The following is an 18,890-nucleotide window of genomic DNA, read 5'->3' on the forward strand; positions in this document are numbered from 1 at the left end:
TTGTTAAGTGAATGTGCATAGTAGAAAACTCTTATTAAACAAGGCTGAGGTTGCATGTAAATTATCTTCTCCATAACAATACAGAATTTTAGTTCATAAAAATAGTTTTTCAAAAGGTCTAGTAATTAATTAACCAAATCCATACAAGGGTACATATGTTTTTCCATATTTTTCCATATGAGTGTATTGCTTTAGATTGTCTTATAAAAATGAAATGAATTAAAGCTTGGGATTATTATGGGGATATCCTCAAATTTTGTATATTAACAGAATGTTTCTTTTGTTCTGTTGCATGCCTTGACATACTCTGGTATCATCATTTCACAAAAAGCCTTCTCCCAATCTGTCTATTCAGGCAAGCTTAGTCTGACTCTCCTCTTGTATTCTTTCCATTCTCCCTTTTCCATGATTTCTGTTCTTATCAAAATTCATAGATGAAATGTTTAGAATTTGAATACCAAGCATAACTAAACTTTTAAAAAGACGATATTTTTGCAATACTGACATAAGGAATGAAAGGGTACAAAGAATAAACTCAAAGATGTAACTTATTTAAAACATTGCACTTTGTATAGATTATGCATGGGAATATTTTTGGTGGGAGTAAGAAGAGCAGGGAATACAATCATATAAATATTTGAAAATCACATAATGAGGTCCATTTAATATGCTGAGATACTTTTTCATGAACATTTGTCAATGAAAATGACTACTGTTATAAAGAAATAACACAATAGGATGGGCAATATTTTTGAAGTGATAGATGGTGGTTCTACCATTCACAAAGACTTAGTGTATTAGGTCTCTTTTCTAATCTGATGTGACGTTTATGGTCACTCCCCCAATGGCTTCTGACATTTTTCTCCTATATTATTTCCATATATAAGCTAAAATAAAGAACTAGGAACTTGACTAGTTAAAGCCATATCAATGCATGCTTTCACACTTCATAAAGGAGATTTAACTGCCTCAAATCCAAGTAGGTGGATACTGAGACCTTATTAGACACTATAGCTCTCCAGAAGCTGCAGATGGAGAACCTTCCTTTGCCACGTCTAACTACTGAAACCAATACAGTATTTTTCCTATCAAAATGCATGAAATATTTTTGAGGATTTAAACATTGAGCTTTTTAAAAACTAGTACTTTAACATTACAAAAATAATGAACAGAAAGGTATCTTATGGACACAGCACAGCAACATCTGCCTTCATGGTTACAAAATTTTCTCGTCTTGCAAATGGGAAAACCACAACCATCATTATGCTTTGACCCATCAAATAATTCATGAGAGATGTCACCTCCACTTTAAGATTCTTATCACACTCATTTAAGTCTTCAACGTAGTTTGGGCCAAGCTAGCACAGATTTCAAAGAGTAAGATATACATGCTTGAAGGGATCATGTCTCATCACCATAGACTCTTACATAAGGATTTTCAGAACATTAGTGTCATCATCTATAAGGGGTAAATTTTCTTTATATGTTTCCCTGAATTTCTCAAGCCTTCACTTAAACACCAATGGGATTTGGAGTAGCTTTGAAATTTCTCTTTCAATTAGTCTACTTGCTCAGATTTTCAGTGAGCTTATTCTCATGTGTGAACGTTTTTAAAGATAAGCTAGTTCCTTTTAAGATGTTACATCTTATGTCTAGGGATAAAATAAGTATATATCACAACTGAATGACAACAAAGGGGTTAAAGTTGATGAAAGAATTGTATATTGCTAAATTTAAAAAAAAGATGAGAAAACATTTTTGGTATTTGGAATTCAAATAAAGGTGGATCCTCTCTATGATAGAAAGCAGGAAAAATATAGCAATGGGTAGGGAAGGTAGGTTTTAAATAGGGCCAAAGGAATAAAATTTACAGGATAGGAAAGCTAAGAAAAATTGCCTTCAAGTGGATATATAAAGAGACAAAGTTATCCTAAAAAAAAAAAATCTAAGAACTAACAATGACACCTATTTTAAGTCTAGTCCTTGTAAATAGTTGGTACTGTGAAGTTTGTGTGAATCTGTGCACTACACAACATTGCAGATGGAAGAAATAAAAGGTCACACTATATAGAGCATTGACTGTTAGATTAATAATGGCTGCGACATCTTTGAAATTCTGTTCTTACTTCTTTTGTCAATATCTGCATTTTACAGTGGTAGTTTTTCAAGAAGTCACCATTTCATTACCTGAAGGAACACAGCAGCCACATTAACACTATTTCAATAATTTGAACATGAGACTAACAAGGTCTGGGTTGGGAAATAGAATTATTAGATAGAGAAAAGAAATAGAAAAAGTGTAGTAGGAAGAATTTATAGTTCTCACTCACTTGTTAAGAAGGTTAGAGGCAATGCAAGACAAAAGAGAGAGAAAAATAATGTGTAGATTGTAGGATAAAGACTTGTAGTAAATAGTGGGATACTTATAGACACAGTTCATACAGGGCTATGCTTGCTCTTTCAAGTAGAATTATGCATTAGTTGGTCTTCAGGAACTGGTGGACTCCTAGGAATGGATATGATGTTATAGTTTCCTTAAGAAAATCAAGTTCCTAATGACAAAATGTGAAGAACAAAGAATAAACACTGTAACAAGTCAATTTGCTGAGGTTTTATTGATACCACTTCTGGTGGATCTTCTGATATTTAATTGACATGAAATGGATTCTTGCTTGCTTTGAACATTTAAAAATAATTATCTATATTTCCAGGCCAATGGGACATGTTTATTTTCATATTCTATATTTCAAAATATTATTCAAAGTCACACACACACATATATGCACATATAATGATCATATATAATCATCTAGATGGCTATGTACTTCATGGACAAATGGTTGAGACAATTTAGAATTTGCTGTATAAATTTGAATTTATGAATACTGTATTCTTACCTCCTAACTTAGATGCTTAGATATAATCCTCAATGTGATAGTATTAAAAATGGCATTCTCAGGAAGCTGTTATATTGTTACAACACTGTCATTATTAGGATGACATAAAAAAGAATATCCTAGAGACCTGGATGTCCACACTTAGTACATGTAAGCACATCTAAAATGGTAAATTTATGAAACACTGAACAAGCATTCTCATCAAACACCACATTTCCTGATGTCATCACAGAAAGAATAAGTGGTAAATCTTTGATGCTTATAGACCATCCAACCTAGATGTGTACCCTAGAACCCAAATAGGCTCTAAGGAAAACTTCATTATCCCACAGAAGTTTTCACTTGGCTGTCAAATGGTACAGAGTAAAAAAGTCTATTGGATGGGGATTTGGCAGGATGGCATTTTCAAGAAAACAGACAACTTTGATCCAAATAATGAGTTGCGAACAAACCAATTAGCAAATGAGGAGCTGCTGGCCCAAGTGGCAATTTTGAGTAATTCTGGGTAATTCTGAGTCCATTTTGACCACGTGTTTGAAATGAGGTTAGGAAGTATTTGTGCTATGTCCCTACTCGCTGTATGGCCTGTGTAACTAGGAGTCTCACACACCTCCTGACACTTAAACCAAAGTTTCTCTAGATCTACATGCCTTCTTCAGAAAGCTTATATCTGTCAAACCACCGAGTGCCATGTAACCGCAGGTCCACACTCATAGTCTTTAGTGAGACAGTGTGTGAGTGTGTTGGGGGGAGGGGGGAGGAGTTAAACCTCCAACTACCTTTGTATAAAACATGATAATGACATGTTTTATGGAATACAATAGACCATGATAATGAAAAAAAAAGATTCTCTTTTGTAAAAATGATAACTGTTGACATTTATCTTTCAAATATCCATATCACTTAAGTAATTAATTAGTAGTAGATGCTCTCTGTCTTTTCCCCCAGAAACCAGTTAATTCACTTGGAAGTTCACTCTGTTATATCACAGGTAAATTTTCATTATACTGTGCAAAGTCTTTGAAAGGTGCCAGATATTTTTCAGATGCCTCAAGGTAATTAAATGTGTCCAGAAACACAAATTTTAAAATAAAAATCATATCTATTGAGTATATTTAGAGTGGAGAGGTCACTTGTATAAAAGTGTATATAATATTTGATCCTTTCCTTGAATAAAAAATGGGGTTTTAGAAAGTGGCTACCCAGTTTGGCCACTGCTCATCTGGCCTCCATCAGGACCACCTAAGAAGGAATATCTAGGTTAGATCCCTTCCTCCCCATTTCCTTGCCCATCCCCCAAGGCATGCTCAGCTGCCCTGAAAAGCTTCCTGACCACTACACCAAGAATATCTAGACCAAGGTTTCCCACAGGAGGCCTGTTGCATGGGATACATCCAGATTAAGTCTACAATCTAGATACCTACCATACCAGGAACATCCATGGAGAAACAGATGGCTAAGGGAAGCTTAAGAAGACAAATAAGAGCCAGGGCAACATGGTGCCATCAGATCAAAACTATCCCACTTCTGCAAGCCCTGTATATCCTAGTGCAACCAAAGCACAGGAAATAGCTATATATCTAACCTTATAAGTGCAATAGATATCTTTAAAGAAAAACATTAATAACCCCCTCAAAGAAACAGAAAGATAAAATTAAACAGGTAGAAGCCTTTACAGAGGAAACTAATGGATCCCTTAAAGAAATACAGAAAAATATGGTTAAACGGGTGAAGGAAATGAATAAAACTGTTCAAGACCTGGAAATGGAAATAGAAACAATAATGAAAACACAATCTGAGGGAAACCTGAAGATGGAAAACTAAGAAAGGGAACAGGACAACAGATGCAAGCATCACTGAGAGAAACAAGAGATGGAAGAGAGAATTGTAGATGTAGAAAATATGATGGAAGATATTGACACATCAGTCAAATAAAATGTTAAATCTAAAAAAATAATCTGACACAAATCATCCAGAAAATCTGGGAAATTATGAAAAAAAGCTTAACTAAAAATAATAGGAATAGAAGGAGGTGAAGAGTCCTGGCTTTAAGGACCAGAAAATAATTTCAACAAAATCATAGAAGAAAATCTCTCCAACCAAAAGAAAGAGATGCCTATAAACAAATTTAAACAAATATGTATCTAAACTCCAGCCTAAAGAAAATACTCAAAGGAAAATTCTGAGGGAGGTTAACTACCCAGAAGGAAATACAGAAAATAACTAATTCACACCAGCAAAACAAAACAAAACCAAACAAAACAAAAACAAAAACATCAAAAAAAAAAGTAAAAGAAGGACACACACTCACAGTACCACCAACAACCTCAAAATAACAGGAATTCACAATCGTTGGTCATTAATATTTCTCAACATTAATGGTCTCAGTTTCCCAATAAAGGGACACAGCTAACAGAATGAAAGGAAAAACAGGATCCATCATTCTGCTGGATACAAGAAATACACCTCAGAAACAATGATAGCTATTACCTCAGAGTAAAAGGCTAGAAAAAAGTTTTCCAAGTAAACCAGCCCAAGGAGCAAGCTAGAGTAGCTATTTTAAATTCTAATAAAGCAATAAAGTAGATATTCAACCAAAATTAATCAAAATTGATGGGAAAGGATACTTCATATTCCACAAGTATTACATCTCAATTCTGAACATAAATGCCTCAAATGTAAGGACAACCACATTCATAAAGCAAACATTGTTAAAGCTTAAACAACACATAAAACCCTACACATTAATTGCAGCAGACTCAAAACCCCACTCTAACTAATGGACAGGTCAAGGAGACAGAAACTAAAAGGAAAAACAATGAAAAAAGAGAGGTATTAAATCAAGTGGACTAAATATTTACAGAGCTTTACCCGACAGCACATGAAAATACAACTTCTCAGGATTTCAAGGAACCTTCTCCAAAATTAATCATACACTCTTGTAACAAAGGAATCATCAACCGATTCAAGAAAACTGAAGTATCTCCTTGTATCTATTAAGACATCATGGGTTAAATCTGTACTTCAACAAAAACAGAAACAACAGAAAGCCTACAGACTCATGGAAGCTGAACAGCTCTCTATGAAATGATAACTGGTACAGCAAGAACATAAAGTAAGAAATTCAACGTCCTAGAATTCAATAAAAATGAAGGCACAACATACCAAAACTTAAGGGACAGAATTAAATCAGTGCTAAGAGGACTTGGCTAAGAGGAATTAATTTAGATAATTAAGTGCCTTCATAAAGAAATTGGAGAGATCTTGTATTGCAACTAAGCACACCTGAAAGCTCTAGAATGAAAAGAGAAAGAAACACACTTAAGATCAGTAAACAGCAAGAAATAATCCCTCAAAGTATTCCACAAAATTGAAAAAGAAGTAATACTGTAAAACATTCTATCCAGCTACAGTCATCCTGATACCTAAACCAAAGACTTAAGAAAGGAAGAGAATTACAAACCAATTTTCCTTATGAACATTGATGCAAAAAAATCTCAATAAAATACTCACAAACTGAATCCAAGAACAGATCAAAAACATCATCCAACATGATTAAGTAGACTTCATTCCAGCAGTGCACGAATGGTTCAATATAGAAAAATCCATCAAGGTAATCCACAATATAAAGCAAATAAAAGAAAAAATTCACATGATCATCTCATTAGATGCTGAAAAATACTTTGACAATTCTAATACCCTTTCATGTTAAAAGTCTTGGAGAGATGAGGAATACAAGACACATACCTAAACACAATAAAGGCAATGTACTGCAAGCCAACAGCTAACATCAAATTAAATGGAGAGAAACTTAAAGCAATTCCACTAAAATCAAGGACAAGACAAGGCTGCCCACTCTCTCCCTTTCTATTCAACATAGTGCCTGAAGTTCTAACTAGTGCAATAAGGCAACTAATATTGATCAAGAGGATAAATATTAGAAAAGAAGAAGTCAAAGTATCATATTCACAGATGAGTTGATAGTTTACATGATTGACCCTGGAAATTCCATGAGAGAAATCCTACAGCTGACAATTACCTTTAGCAAAGTGGTTGGATACAAAATCAACTAAAGAGAATCAGTTGCTCCCCTTTACCTAAACAATATATGGGCTAAGAAAGAAATTAGTGAATCAACACCCTTTACAATAGCCACATATAATATAAAATATCTTGATATGCTCTAACTAAGCAAGTGAATATCTTGTATAGCAAGAACTTCAAGGGACTAAAGAAAAAAATTGAGGAAGATGGCAGAAGATAAAAAGATCTCCCATGTTCATGGGATTTCATGCAATTCCCATAAAAACTCTAACACATTTATTTATGTATCTTTAAAGAGCTGTTTTCAACTTTATATTGAAAACTGAAAACAACAACAAAACAAAAACAAAACAAAACAACAAAACAAAAAAACAACCCAGGAGCTAAAGCAATACTGTAAAATTAAAGAACCTTTTGAGATATCACCATTCATATTTCAAGCTGTACATCAAAGCAATAGTAATAAAAGATGCATGGCAAAGAAACAAACATGTTCAGCATTGGACAAGAGTAAAAACCACAGAAACAAACCCACACATCCATAGACACTTGATATTTAACAAAGAAGCACCAAAATCATCCAAGGAAAAATAAAAACATTCACCAGATGGTGCTGGTGAAACTCGATTTCTGCATGTTGTGTAGAAGCATGGAAACAGACTCATATCTGTCACTCTGCACAAAATCAAGTCCCAATGGATCAAAGGAATCAACATAAAACTGGGCACTCTAAACCTAATAAAAGAGTAATTGAAGAACTGCATTGAACTCATTGTCATAGGACACAAATTCCTCAGAAGAACACAAGTAGTTCAGTCACTAAGAGCAATAAGTAATAAATGGGATCGCATGGAACTGAAAAGGTTTTGCAAGACTAAGGATGCCATCAATAGGACAAAAATAGCAGCATACAAAGTGAGTAAAGATCTTGACCAACACTGATTTCTTATAGAGGAATAATATCCAAAATGTATAACAGACTCAAAAAAGTTAGAAATCAACACACCAAACAACCCAGTTAAAAATGGTGTATATAGCGAAACAGAGAATTTCCAACAGAGGAACCTCTGAAGCCTGAAAAGCACCAAGGGAATGGGGAAACGTGGTGGTGTAGGTGGGTGTGGGAGTGTGTAGAGTGTTTATTGCTGCACTATTCATAATAGCTAAGATATAGAACCAGTTAGATGTACACCAATAGATTAATGGTATTGTACATGTATACAATAGAATTTTTATTTACCTGTACTAAGATGAAATTATGATCTTTGCAGTAACATAGTGCTGAAGATCATCATGATAAGCAGAATCATTCAAACTCATAATGACAAATACTGAAGGTTTTCTCCCATATATGGTTCAAGGTGGACACACTTTATAGATGATTTGGGGGTGGAAGCTAAAAAATATAATGGTGTCTACTAAGGGTGGGAAAAGTTATAAAAGGAAAGGAAAAGAGGGAAATGGAAACTAGAGTGGAAGATAAAAGCCATGAAAGTAGAGGGATATTTTGGGAGGAGGAATGGGGACTAGACTAGAATGTGGTTCTGAGAGGTTAGTGGGCATGAAGTATAATGGTTAATATTCAAATAATTAAAAAACATCATAGCAAACCCCATTATTTTGTATGCTAAGTTAAAACTAAAGTAAGCTCAACCATCAAAAATTTTGGATGGAAAGTGTAAATGTTTCTATAGGCTGGGGGGCTACTTCTAAAAATTAATAAATAGATAAATATAAAAATTGTTATTGTTTCAATGGCAACATAAAAGAATAAAACATACTCAGAAAGGGTCATTCAGAATAAAATCTGAAAAGATGTATTTAAAGCAAGGAAGTAAATCATTTTGACATGAACCTTAAAAATACTGAGTTTCAACAAAGCAATATCATCATAATAGAGTTTTATAAAAGGTTTAACTTTTTATACTATTTAGTTTTTTAGAATAAAGAAGTTACTGTTAATTGATCAATACTAAAGGATGCAGGGTATCTTTTTCTTGCTTTCAGCATAAGCCTCTAAATGATATTTTGTTCAAATTTTTAAATTATTTTTGAGGTTATAATTACATAACTTCTGTTTTCTTCTTCCTCCTGGAAAGGTTTCTCATATATCTCTCCTTGCTGTCTTTTAGATTTATGGTCGATTTCCCCTTTTAATGTTATTATAAACATCTGCATGTGAACTACACTTATACATGTTTATATAAACACAAAAAGTTGACATATGTATATATTCCTAAAAATATGAACATGACCATCCTGGTCCATATGGTAACATTTGTAGATTTTTAGGGCTGATTGCAATTGATTATTTAATACCAACTCTTTTTCACTGTAGACAGTAAAGGGAGATATTTGAGAAAATACTTAGGAATATTGATCAAGAGAATGGCAGCAGGAGAGAAGGAACTGGAAATTCTGTGTGCAACATGCTCACTTAGCTAGACTGTGAATCATGTGTCCTTAGAAGAAAGGGTCAATTAAAATATTTTTCTTCATGTTTTAAGTAATCAAATATCAAACATTTAGCTGTTTGTATTAGTTGCTTTGTAGATTACAAGGTCCTAAAATAATTATATCTGTGCAGTTCTCATTAAGATTATAATATAGTGATAGTAGAATAATGGGAGAGTTTGTAGTTTTAAAAGTGGCATTATCCTCTAAATTATTTTTATATTATCTTCAATAACTTTTTTTCACAAATGAAATAATTCATAAATGATTTTGAATATCTTCTTACTAGAACTGAAACTTTAAAACACATTAATTCATATTTTTATATTTCTGTTTTGTTTTTAAGTGGGAAAATTTCTTTTCTCATTTTTCACTATAGCATGCATACTCTTTGTGAAGCATCATCCCAAACTCAACTGAGTTCATCTAGTTCTTGATTTATAGTACCAATGGCAACATGTATCATTGTAAAGGATTTGGATAAAAGCTGGGCAGAATAGCTATTGGAATCTCAATCGTTCTGCTGATAAATATTACTTATGTATGTGTACTATTCACCACTCACATGGGAATTTCTGCTGTTGTCCCCATCAGATCCTGTAGACAGTTTGTTTACTGATTATCTGCTCTCTCAAACTCAGCATTGTGATCACAATTCCCAGAAATTCCAAATGCTCTTTCCTACAGTTCAGTAACTCACAGTCAAGTGGACTATTTCTGTCCCAGTGAAAGTTCTCAGGACTCACTCTTTGTGCTCCGTACATTTCTTATAATTAATTGAACTGCCAGTCTGGAATTTTACCCTAGAATTTTATCTGCTCGTACTGACTCATACAGTTGAAAATGTATTGAAAATCAAAACCTCTTAGAAAGTCATATGCAAACATAAATTATCAAAGCAAATGCAGAATAATCACCATTGGGAAAATATTTCCATGCTAGAAACATTATCTTATCCAGTTAATAGCAGAGCAAAGAACAGGCATTTATGTATCATGATAAATTGAGATGTTACAACATACTGACTGTCCCTATTACATGTAGGCTCATTTTCAAGTTTTAGCCTTTTGATTTAATACTGCATTGCTGTCTTCAGATGGTTCAGACAATGACATAAGTTCAGACAATGACAATACATTTTTGATTGGATGCCTACCTGTTCATTTATTGTTGGCGTATATACCAGGCCATACATGGATGGTTTGAACAGCATTCGTTCTCTCCCACCCCCAAAGAAGGTGCTGACAAGCAAAGATTGTGTACCTGGTTACCTCCCATGCCGTGACAGTTGAAGATACCCACTTTTTCATTTTCTTTGCGGCCCATGTTATCTAAGCATTGATTGGTCTCAACATTTCGTATCTACAAAGAACACACACAAAAAGAGAGAGACAAACAAATCCAAATACGGCATAAACTGATTCTGATGTTCACGAATTATAGATTGTTAACTAGATAATGCAAATTTGTAAGGAAATTCTTCCAGAAACATGTTTTCACTGTTGCTTTCTCTTTTTCTGTTTATGATTAGTCTTAAACTGACTTCTAAACTCTACCAAGCTTGAATTGAAATAATGTTAGCTTTGAAATTAGTATCTAATCAAGAAATGAGGTAAATACTCTATGTTATTAAAAAAAACTTTTAAACATTGGGGTATTTTGAAATTCCATAGAGATAATTAATCAGTTATTAAAGTCCTATAGAATCATATGTTAAAAAATAAAAATAAATTGGATTTGTAATTGAGTTTATATTTTTAGATATCTATATCATATGCTCTATCTTGTTCATAATAAATGTGATCACTTACATTGCCTCTGTGACTAAAACACACTTGTTCATTTTTTTTGATTATTGATGCCAAATTTAACAGAAAGATTTTGACACTAAAAAGCAGCTACAAGCTAAATGCCATAAAATATTGAAATTTCCTGAAAAGTAAGATTAAGTTTCCAAGTGCAGACATAGAATACTCATTTTTAACCAAGTATTGACATGTGGCCCACAATTAGCATAAAGTTAATACACATTTGATTTTATTGTAACTTTAAAAAAGTATTTATTAGGATTGAAGATGCTAAAATTTCTAGAGTAAGCACAAGCTGTTATAAAAAGAATTTGGCAGAGGAATACCTTTATCAAATTTTGTATTTTTAAACTATTGTCCTTATTCAACACCCAAGCACCTACTTAGAATTATCTACCCCGCTTCTGAGAATTCTGTACCTCTGTTCCACGTAAAGAAACAAATATTTTTACTGTATACTGTGAAATTACCTCAGTATTGTATCTCTACGTGATTACTATGGATTGGATATACATTTCTTCCTTTTTGGAAATTAATAAATTAGACGTGATGGGTCAATTTTATGTAGACAGATCCAGTGTATACAAGTCAATGTTTCTATTTTGTGAGTATCATGGTTACATGATGCTTTCTGGAACTGGAAAAAAAAATCCTTTGATTTGCGGTAAAACCTCAAGTGGAGACTCCACCTATTTGCAAGATGTCCTTCCCTAGTTCAACTACCAGTTGTAATGAACAGGAAACAATTTCTGGTCAGTAACTACAGGACATGGGAATGATCATGTCCAAGTTTGTATCTAACTTCTCCTTTTTCCCTCCTGTTCTTTCTGCAAAGATGGTAATGCTATGCCAGGGATGAATGTGGCTCCTCCCATTATATAGTCAGTGAGTCTCTCTTAATATCTCATTTATGTGATATTGATGTGGCAAAGTCACGTCATGTTTTCTTCTTTTTGCTTTTTCTTTCCATTTTTGTTTTTCAGTCTGTGACCTGGTGTTCTTTTGTTTTAGTTGAATGATGTCATTTCCAAAGAATTTCAAAATAGATCTATTTTTATTAGTAGAAGCCTGTTCTATTTTTGAAGATGCAACCAGGCTTGTGGCTTCTTAATTTATGTGCAAGTAGTGTCACTTGTCCTTCAGAATGTAGCACAGAGTGGTTATTGTATCTGAAATAAAATTAAGTCTGTCAAGCGGCCTGGATACTAAAGGTGGTAGAATAGTAATAACATGGATGGATGGTTTAGAAAGCTTGGCAGAATGAGCTTCAATTAATGTGTACAGTGTCAAATCTGTCTGCAATTGGTGCACACTTATACAAGCTGAAGTTTAACCTTTGTATTAACTTATTCAGCCAGTTCCACCTCCACCAAAATAAAAAAAAAATATTGATTTATGTGTAACACCTTCTTACCCACTGTGTGCATTTTATCCCTTTTGTCATTGTTACTTTATCAAAAATACCTAAACAAAATAATGTAATGGAGAAAAGGTGGTTTTCATAGATGGCTTCAGAGATTTTAATCCATCGTGGTGGAACAGATGTGAATGAGCTGAGCCACTTGAACATGGCAGCCAAGAGGCAGAGAGAGTGCCTACACCACATGTGACTGGTACAGTCCACATTTAGGGAAGGTGTTCATTTCTACCTTATTGTCTGTAGAAATTAAATGAACAGACGAACCCAGAGGTGTAGTTCATTAATCTCCTGGGCACTTTTAAATCCAATCAAGTTGAAAAATCAAAATTTAACTCCCATTATGCCAATGAAATGACAAACATTGAACTAATGGTAAGTAGTTTTCACAGGTAATGGATATCGTTATTATACTGAAGCTGGGAACTATTAGGCTCAGCTTTTAGATAAGTGATTGTTATAAAAGAGGCCTATAAGGAAAATGTAAAAAAGAGTTATTATAGATCAGAGGCAACAAAGGCCATAATTATATCATAAGTCATCTAGAAACACAGTTGGGAATCTAGTTCTATAGACTAAAAACAAGGTCAGTAAGATGGCTCAGCAGGTGTCATTTGCCTCCAAACCTGAAGATCTAACTTCTATCACTAGGACCTGCAGGCTGTAACTTTGCCTCTGACCTACTAGACTTATTATTGTATATATGAGTTTAAAACCAGAAACCTATAAACAATTTGGTATCACAGTCCAGTGTGTTTTCCTAAAGGGTATCATTGTAAGAAATGTGGGCAAGGTCCTGATTTGCCACTGATATCAACTAATAAAGGGTTTTATCCTTTAAGAACCATCATGTGTGTGACCCATGGCTCCAGCTGCGTATGTAGCAGAGGATAGCCTTATCAGGCGTCAATGGGAGAGCTGGCTTGTGGTCCTGTGGAAGCTTGATGCTCCCGTGTAGGGGGATGCTGGGGCAGTGTGGCAGGAGTGTGTAGGTAGGTAGAGAAGCACCCTCATAGAGGCAGGGGTAAGGGGGATGGAACAGGGGTTTTGTGGAGGGAAACAAGGAAGGGCAATAACATTTAGAATGTGAATAAATAAACTATCAACAACAACAACAAAAAGAACCCATCATGTGTGTGTGTTCTATGACCTACATCAAAGTAACCAGAGCACAGTAGGAATTTGGAAGTCTAGAAACTCTCTGACTTACTTTCTATGCTGTGATATAATATTGACTGCTTGGCATAGGGCCAAGGCATTTCTAATTTTAATTGGTTGTGTGTTTTTTGGTTTCTTTGTTTACACATTATCTTTTATTGCTTGGAAATAATTCTTAAGGATACAAATGAGGGTATTGTTTTTATACTTTGTTGTTGATGCTGGAAATGAGCAAGCCATTACACAGCATTTTCTGTTCTCCAGAAACCCTCTTAGCAGTAATTAGCTTTATTCCCTCAGCTTGATTGCCAAGAGTAGAGTTGCTCCAATCTAAAAATAGTGGGATTGTCCCCATGCTACCAATCAATCTTTATATAAAAAATAATCCATTGTAGAAGTGAAGGATAAAATCATTTATGCTTGAACAAGAACCTTAGAAAATATTAATCAAACCAACCAACAATTTTAACAGACTATCATCTAGGTTATCATTATTTAACACATATTAAATATTAATAATGACCCTACCTTGTAATATTAGTCTTCCATAATATAATTGTTTTGTTTTATATATAATAATTATAATATATACCTCTAAAATTGAGTGAATCCTAAAGTAAGCAGTTTGTGTACTTAGTAAGTTCAAACATACTTTACTCAGAGGCCAAACTGCATATAGCTATAGTTTATTGCAGTTATTTGAATCAATATCTACTTAAGTAATAAAATCAAACCAAATTCCACTCTAAATTATCAAAATATTGTTTATTTCACCTACAGATTTGTATACTCATTAATTTTGGATGAAAATCAGCTGCTGGGTCCCTAAGATATTGGAATTAAAGCATGAAAAGAGAATGCCCACGTTTGTGTGTCTGACCTAGAAAGAGACTTATTTTTACTGGGTTATCCTATTTAAAGGGTCAAGAACATTGTGAATCTATAAATAAATCTGATTACTGAGGATGGTAAGCCTTTAAGTATTTTAGCTTCCACACTTGTTAGTAACTGATTGTATCCATAATCCATGCAGCCTAGCAGCTTTACAGATGTCTATTTTTGTCTGTTAAAGTTTGCTCCACAAAATATTTAAGAACTAAAATGCCATGCATTTAACTAGCTGATATGGTTAAAGGATCTAAGAGGAAAAGAAATTGCTGAGGTCAACAGCACAATACAAAGTGCACAGACCAATGTCAAAACATGTCTAGGAAGCATGCAAATGGAAATTTTAAGTACCAAGGGTTAAGTCACTTGGCTCCAGAAATCCTCCTTTCATCCGTTTGCCCTCTGATAGTCCTTTGTTCCAAATAGCTTACATATATAGAAAATACCATACATACTGTCAAAGCTCAAAACATTGGACCAACATTCTCTTTTACAAGGCTATTTATTTCAATCTTGTATCTGAATTAGTCTTTATATTTAGAATATCTGAACCTCTGACGTTAAGTCTACAAAAGTTAAAGGGCTACTTAAAGAGAAGTTAATGCCGCAAAGGGCTCAACCTTCTTATTCCATTTTGATCTGCTTACTGAGTCTAAAAGGCATGCGCTTCATTAAGTTACTTAAAGGTTTGAGTTCAAAGCAATTGCACAGCTTTTAACTTCTGATTGTCAATTTTAGATAATTTGTGGGTTGGAGAAAGTAATATTTCAATTATCTAAGATGTAAACATCAGACAGTAATATAATATGCCTAACATGAATATCTTTACTGATATTCATTTCGTTGCTGATAAATAAAAATAGAGAAACTGATTTCCGTGAGCCTCTACATCATCAAACAAAACAGAGAAAGCAATAAAGATAATTTGATGGAGAAATGTTTCCTTTTATCCACTTAGAACAATATTAAATGTACAGACATTTTAGAAAATTGAAATTGAAGGTCAATGCAAGATCTTAAATAGTTAAAGTTGACAAGATATTAAAGGAGAAGTCCATGATTAGATTAAAATGTAATTTGATAACAAGTAGCTCCCACATCTGGCCCAACCTTCAAATTCTAAGAAAGAAAGTCGCTGCTCACATGATGAAGAACATCACAGGTGGTAAAAGGAAAAAGACTCCTATCGGGACTGTTGCCCATTAACAGCTAAACACTAACACATCTTCAAGATGCCCATCTTAAATTATGTGTACACAGCTAAGCAAAATGGAAGTGAGGAGAGCTTGGTGAATTTGCCTTTCTGTTTCCATGGCTACAGATGTTGTGCTGGATTTCTTTGGAGCCTGCTTTTAAGGTGGAAAGCTATAGTCCACTAACGTCCCAGGAAGCTCAAAACTTTAAACTTACTTGGTGTTTGAGTAAGACCATACCACATTGTGTAGTTCACTTGACACACTTTGATTTCCACTTTTTTCTTGTCTCTTTGATTGCCTCTTGGCACTCCTGCATCCACTCTCATTTTCAGTAGAATGGCTCTAAAGTACGGGATTTTGTTTGGTTGTTTTTCATTTAACTTTACATTCTTAGCATATGAAACAGGACTCGGGTTTTATGTAATAAAAATATATTAGTGAATATAATGCAGGTATTTTCTTTCATGACATCACAAAAGTATGGGCCATCGTGTGAGACTTCAATATCTATTTGAATTCTGACTTCAACTATTAACTTGCTCAGTGACTTTTAGGCCAGTCACACAAATTATTTCAGTAACTAAAACACAAAAACAAAGCCCAGACTGAGGAAGTATTATCAGGTAGAAATAATAAAATTAATGGAAACCACCTAGACTAATATTAACATCGTGAACAATCAGCTCTTCTACTCTGTTCTCCCAGGCTCTGTAGTGGACAAGCTAGCTTAAGTGTTTGTTAAAAGCCACACCTTCTGTGTCTTCCCAGACTCTGAAGCAGACAATCTAGCTTAAGTGTGTCTTTGCTAAAGACACACTGTCTGCACTCAAATGATGCTATGAGACTTAGCATGAGCCTTATTGATTGCTTTGAGGTCTTGGGATTTTCTCCAATACACTATGCTACTTATTCTATGTATATTACAAAGAAATCAAGCCAATCATTGTGTAAATTTTGAGGAATATTTTTTCACATACCTGATTTATTACAGAAGAGAGATAATTCAAAATTAATTCACATTATCAAAAGGAATTTGACTGCACTAAATTTCAATTTAAAAGGAAGTCAATTAGATTTCCTGGATGTGCACAAAGCTTAAAATTAATCTTTTAATTGGACTGCAAATATTTAGATCTCTTTTTGATAAAGTTCAATTTTTTTTCAGAAGTAATCTGTTGGTCCCAGTGAGTTTCTCAAAGTTTCTCTCTTATATTGTTTACACACACTTAATTAAAAGAAGGGCAGTAATTTCTTCTCATGTGTTACTGAGAAACTGAAAATAATATTCTATATCAAGAAGACAACACTGCTCTTCTATGAGGTAGGTTGGGATTCATGATCAATAAACATTTTCAATAAAGACATAGGAATATATAATACTTTATTAGAGATTATCAATGGATTATCATAGTTTGTGGGAGAGGAGTGTTCTTGTTTAAAATGCATTCCTATACACTCTAAACATAAACCTCTTTGAAATAAATGTTAACATGCACATATTGTACATTAGAAAGGAACAACTACAATGTCCTTGGCATATAAAAAATCAAAGTGGGACTAATTGGTAACTTAAGCAACACGTGCCAAAAATTGCCAGTGTTATTATATATAGGACTTTCATTACACAGCTTAGAATAAATACATACAAACTGAAATTCAATAAACTCCATTGACCACAGATGAAGGATAGACACTCGGCCAATAGAACATTGGGAAGGCACTTCAAAATAATCATTAAAAACTACTCAGCTCCATTCCACATAATCAAATTTCTTCTGTTGTTTTCTTTCTATACAGGTAGATGACTACCAAATATACTAAATTGAACCTGATTTTCTATAATATATTTTATTATGATGATCTACAAATGGGAATTAAAATATAAACTCATATTTATTAAATATTATTTCTTAAATTAATTATATTATTGTGGTCAAGTGCTTTTTATTATAATCAACATTAAATTAGTTTTTAATCATAAACTAGTTCAATAGTAAGTGGGAAGCTAGCAATAGGAAGCACATGTCATAAAGGAAATAATTCATATTTTGAGTAACTAATTATTATATGTACATATGTATAATCTTGAGTCTATTATTGTACATTTTAGTGATGTAAGTATTTTGGAAATGAATGGTACAGATGTATGAATATCTAGTCCATTTTATAGACTAAGATCCAAATTATGTATTTCATTTTTTTAAGAGCAAATTTTTAAAAGGCTATTGATACATATCGTGTTTTACTGATCGACCATTTAAGCAGTTGAGGGAATCCAACCATCTCTACTGATGCAGACATTTAGAGTAATCTATAAAGTATAACTAATGACAAACTTTTCAATCTTAGACTTGGTTTGTAAAGTATATTTTATTGTTCAAAATTCATGACTGTAACAAGATTTATGACTACATCACTTAAGTAATTTGTTATGTTTAATATCTCAATTTTGCTTTCAATCCAGAAAGCATTAATAGTTATAATACTCACAAGTAAAAATTATTTGGAGTTTACAGACAAAAAATTAAGAGAATAAGTTCATATAGCCCAAACACTGTTGTCTGTTGGTAAAGAAACAATAAAATACTTTTTGTACACTCCTAAACTTCCCCATACTTTACAGTTTCCCACATTAAAGACCTTCACAGTCCTTGAAAAAACGAGAAATTATTTAAAATATATCCATTTAAAACCCTTATAGTATTTTATTCATAACATGAAAAATATTGAGCTCCTTAGAAATTGCTCCATTTGCAAATATATTTATAACTTAAGGAAAATAAATAATTCATACCTCACCAAGTGAGTAATAACGTCTTGGGATCTGGGAGTCTGGATAGATGTTTTCCAGGTACCAAGAAAAAGGCTTACACTTCAGATTTTCCCTTAGTGTTTTTCTGACTGACACATCTCCATAATCCACTTTGACAACACCTGGAATGTTTCAGAAAACCACAAATCAGTTATGCTATTTTTGCTCAATTTTAGTCTGTTTACTTGCGGTCTGCTTTCTTTATAATTCCATAAA

General features: G+C 33.4%; 1 protein-coding gene across 5 annotated transcripts in view; it reads right to left on the bottom strand.

Annotated features, from left to right (window-relative positions):
* Positions 1 to 18,890, bottom strand: part of Galnt13 (polypeptide N-acetylgalactosaminyltransferase 13) — a 692,094-nt gene that overhangs the window by 39,271 nt on the left and 633,933 nt on the right. For all 5 annotated transcript variants that reach the window (XM_021153165.3, XM_085834908.1, XM_085834905.1 and 2 more), the window contains 2 exons: positions 18,657 to 18,796; positions 10,659 to 10,757 (listed from right to left, as the gene is read on the bottom strand). In XM_021153165.3, the coding sequence (XP_021008824.1) occupies positions 10,659 to 10,757; positions 18,657 to 18,796 (239 nt within the window). The remainder of the gene's footprint in view (positions 1 to 10,658; positions 10,758 to 18,656; positions 18,797 to 18,890) is intronic.

The sequence above is a fragment of the Mus caroli genome, unplaced genomic scaffold (assembly GCF_978045245.1).
Source record: "Mus caroli unplaced genomic scaffold, Mus_caroli_1 scaffold_2, whole genome shotgun sequence".
NCBI lineage: Eukaryota > Metazoa > Chordata > Mammalia > Rodentia > Muridae > Mus > Mus caroli.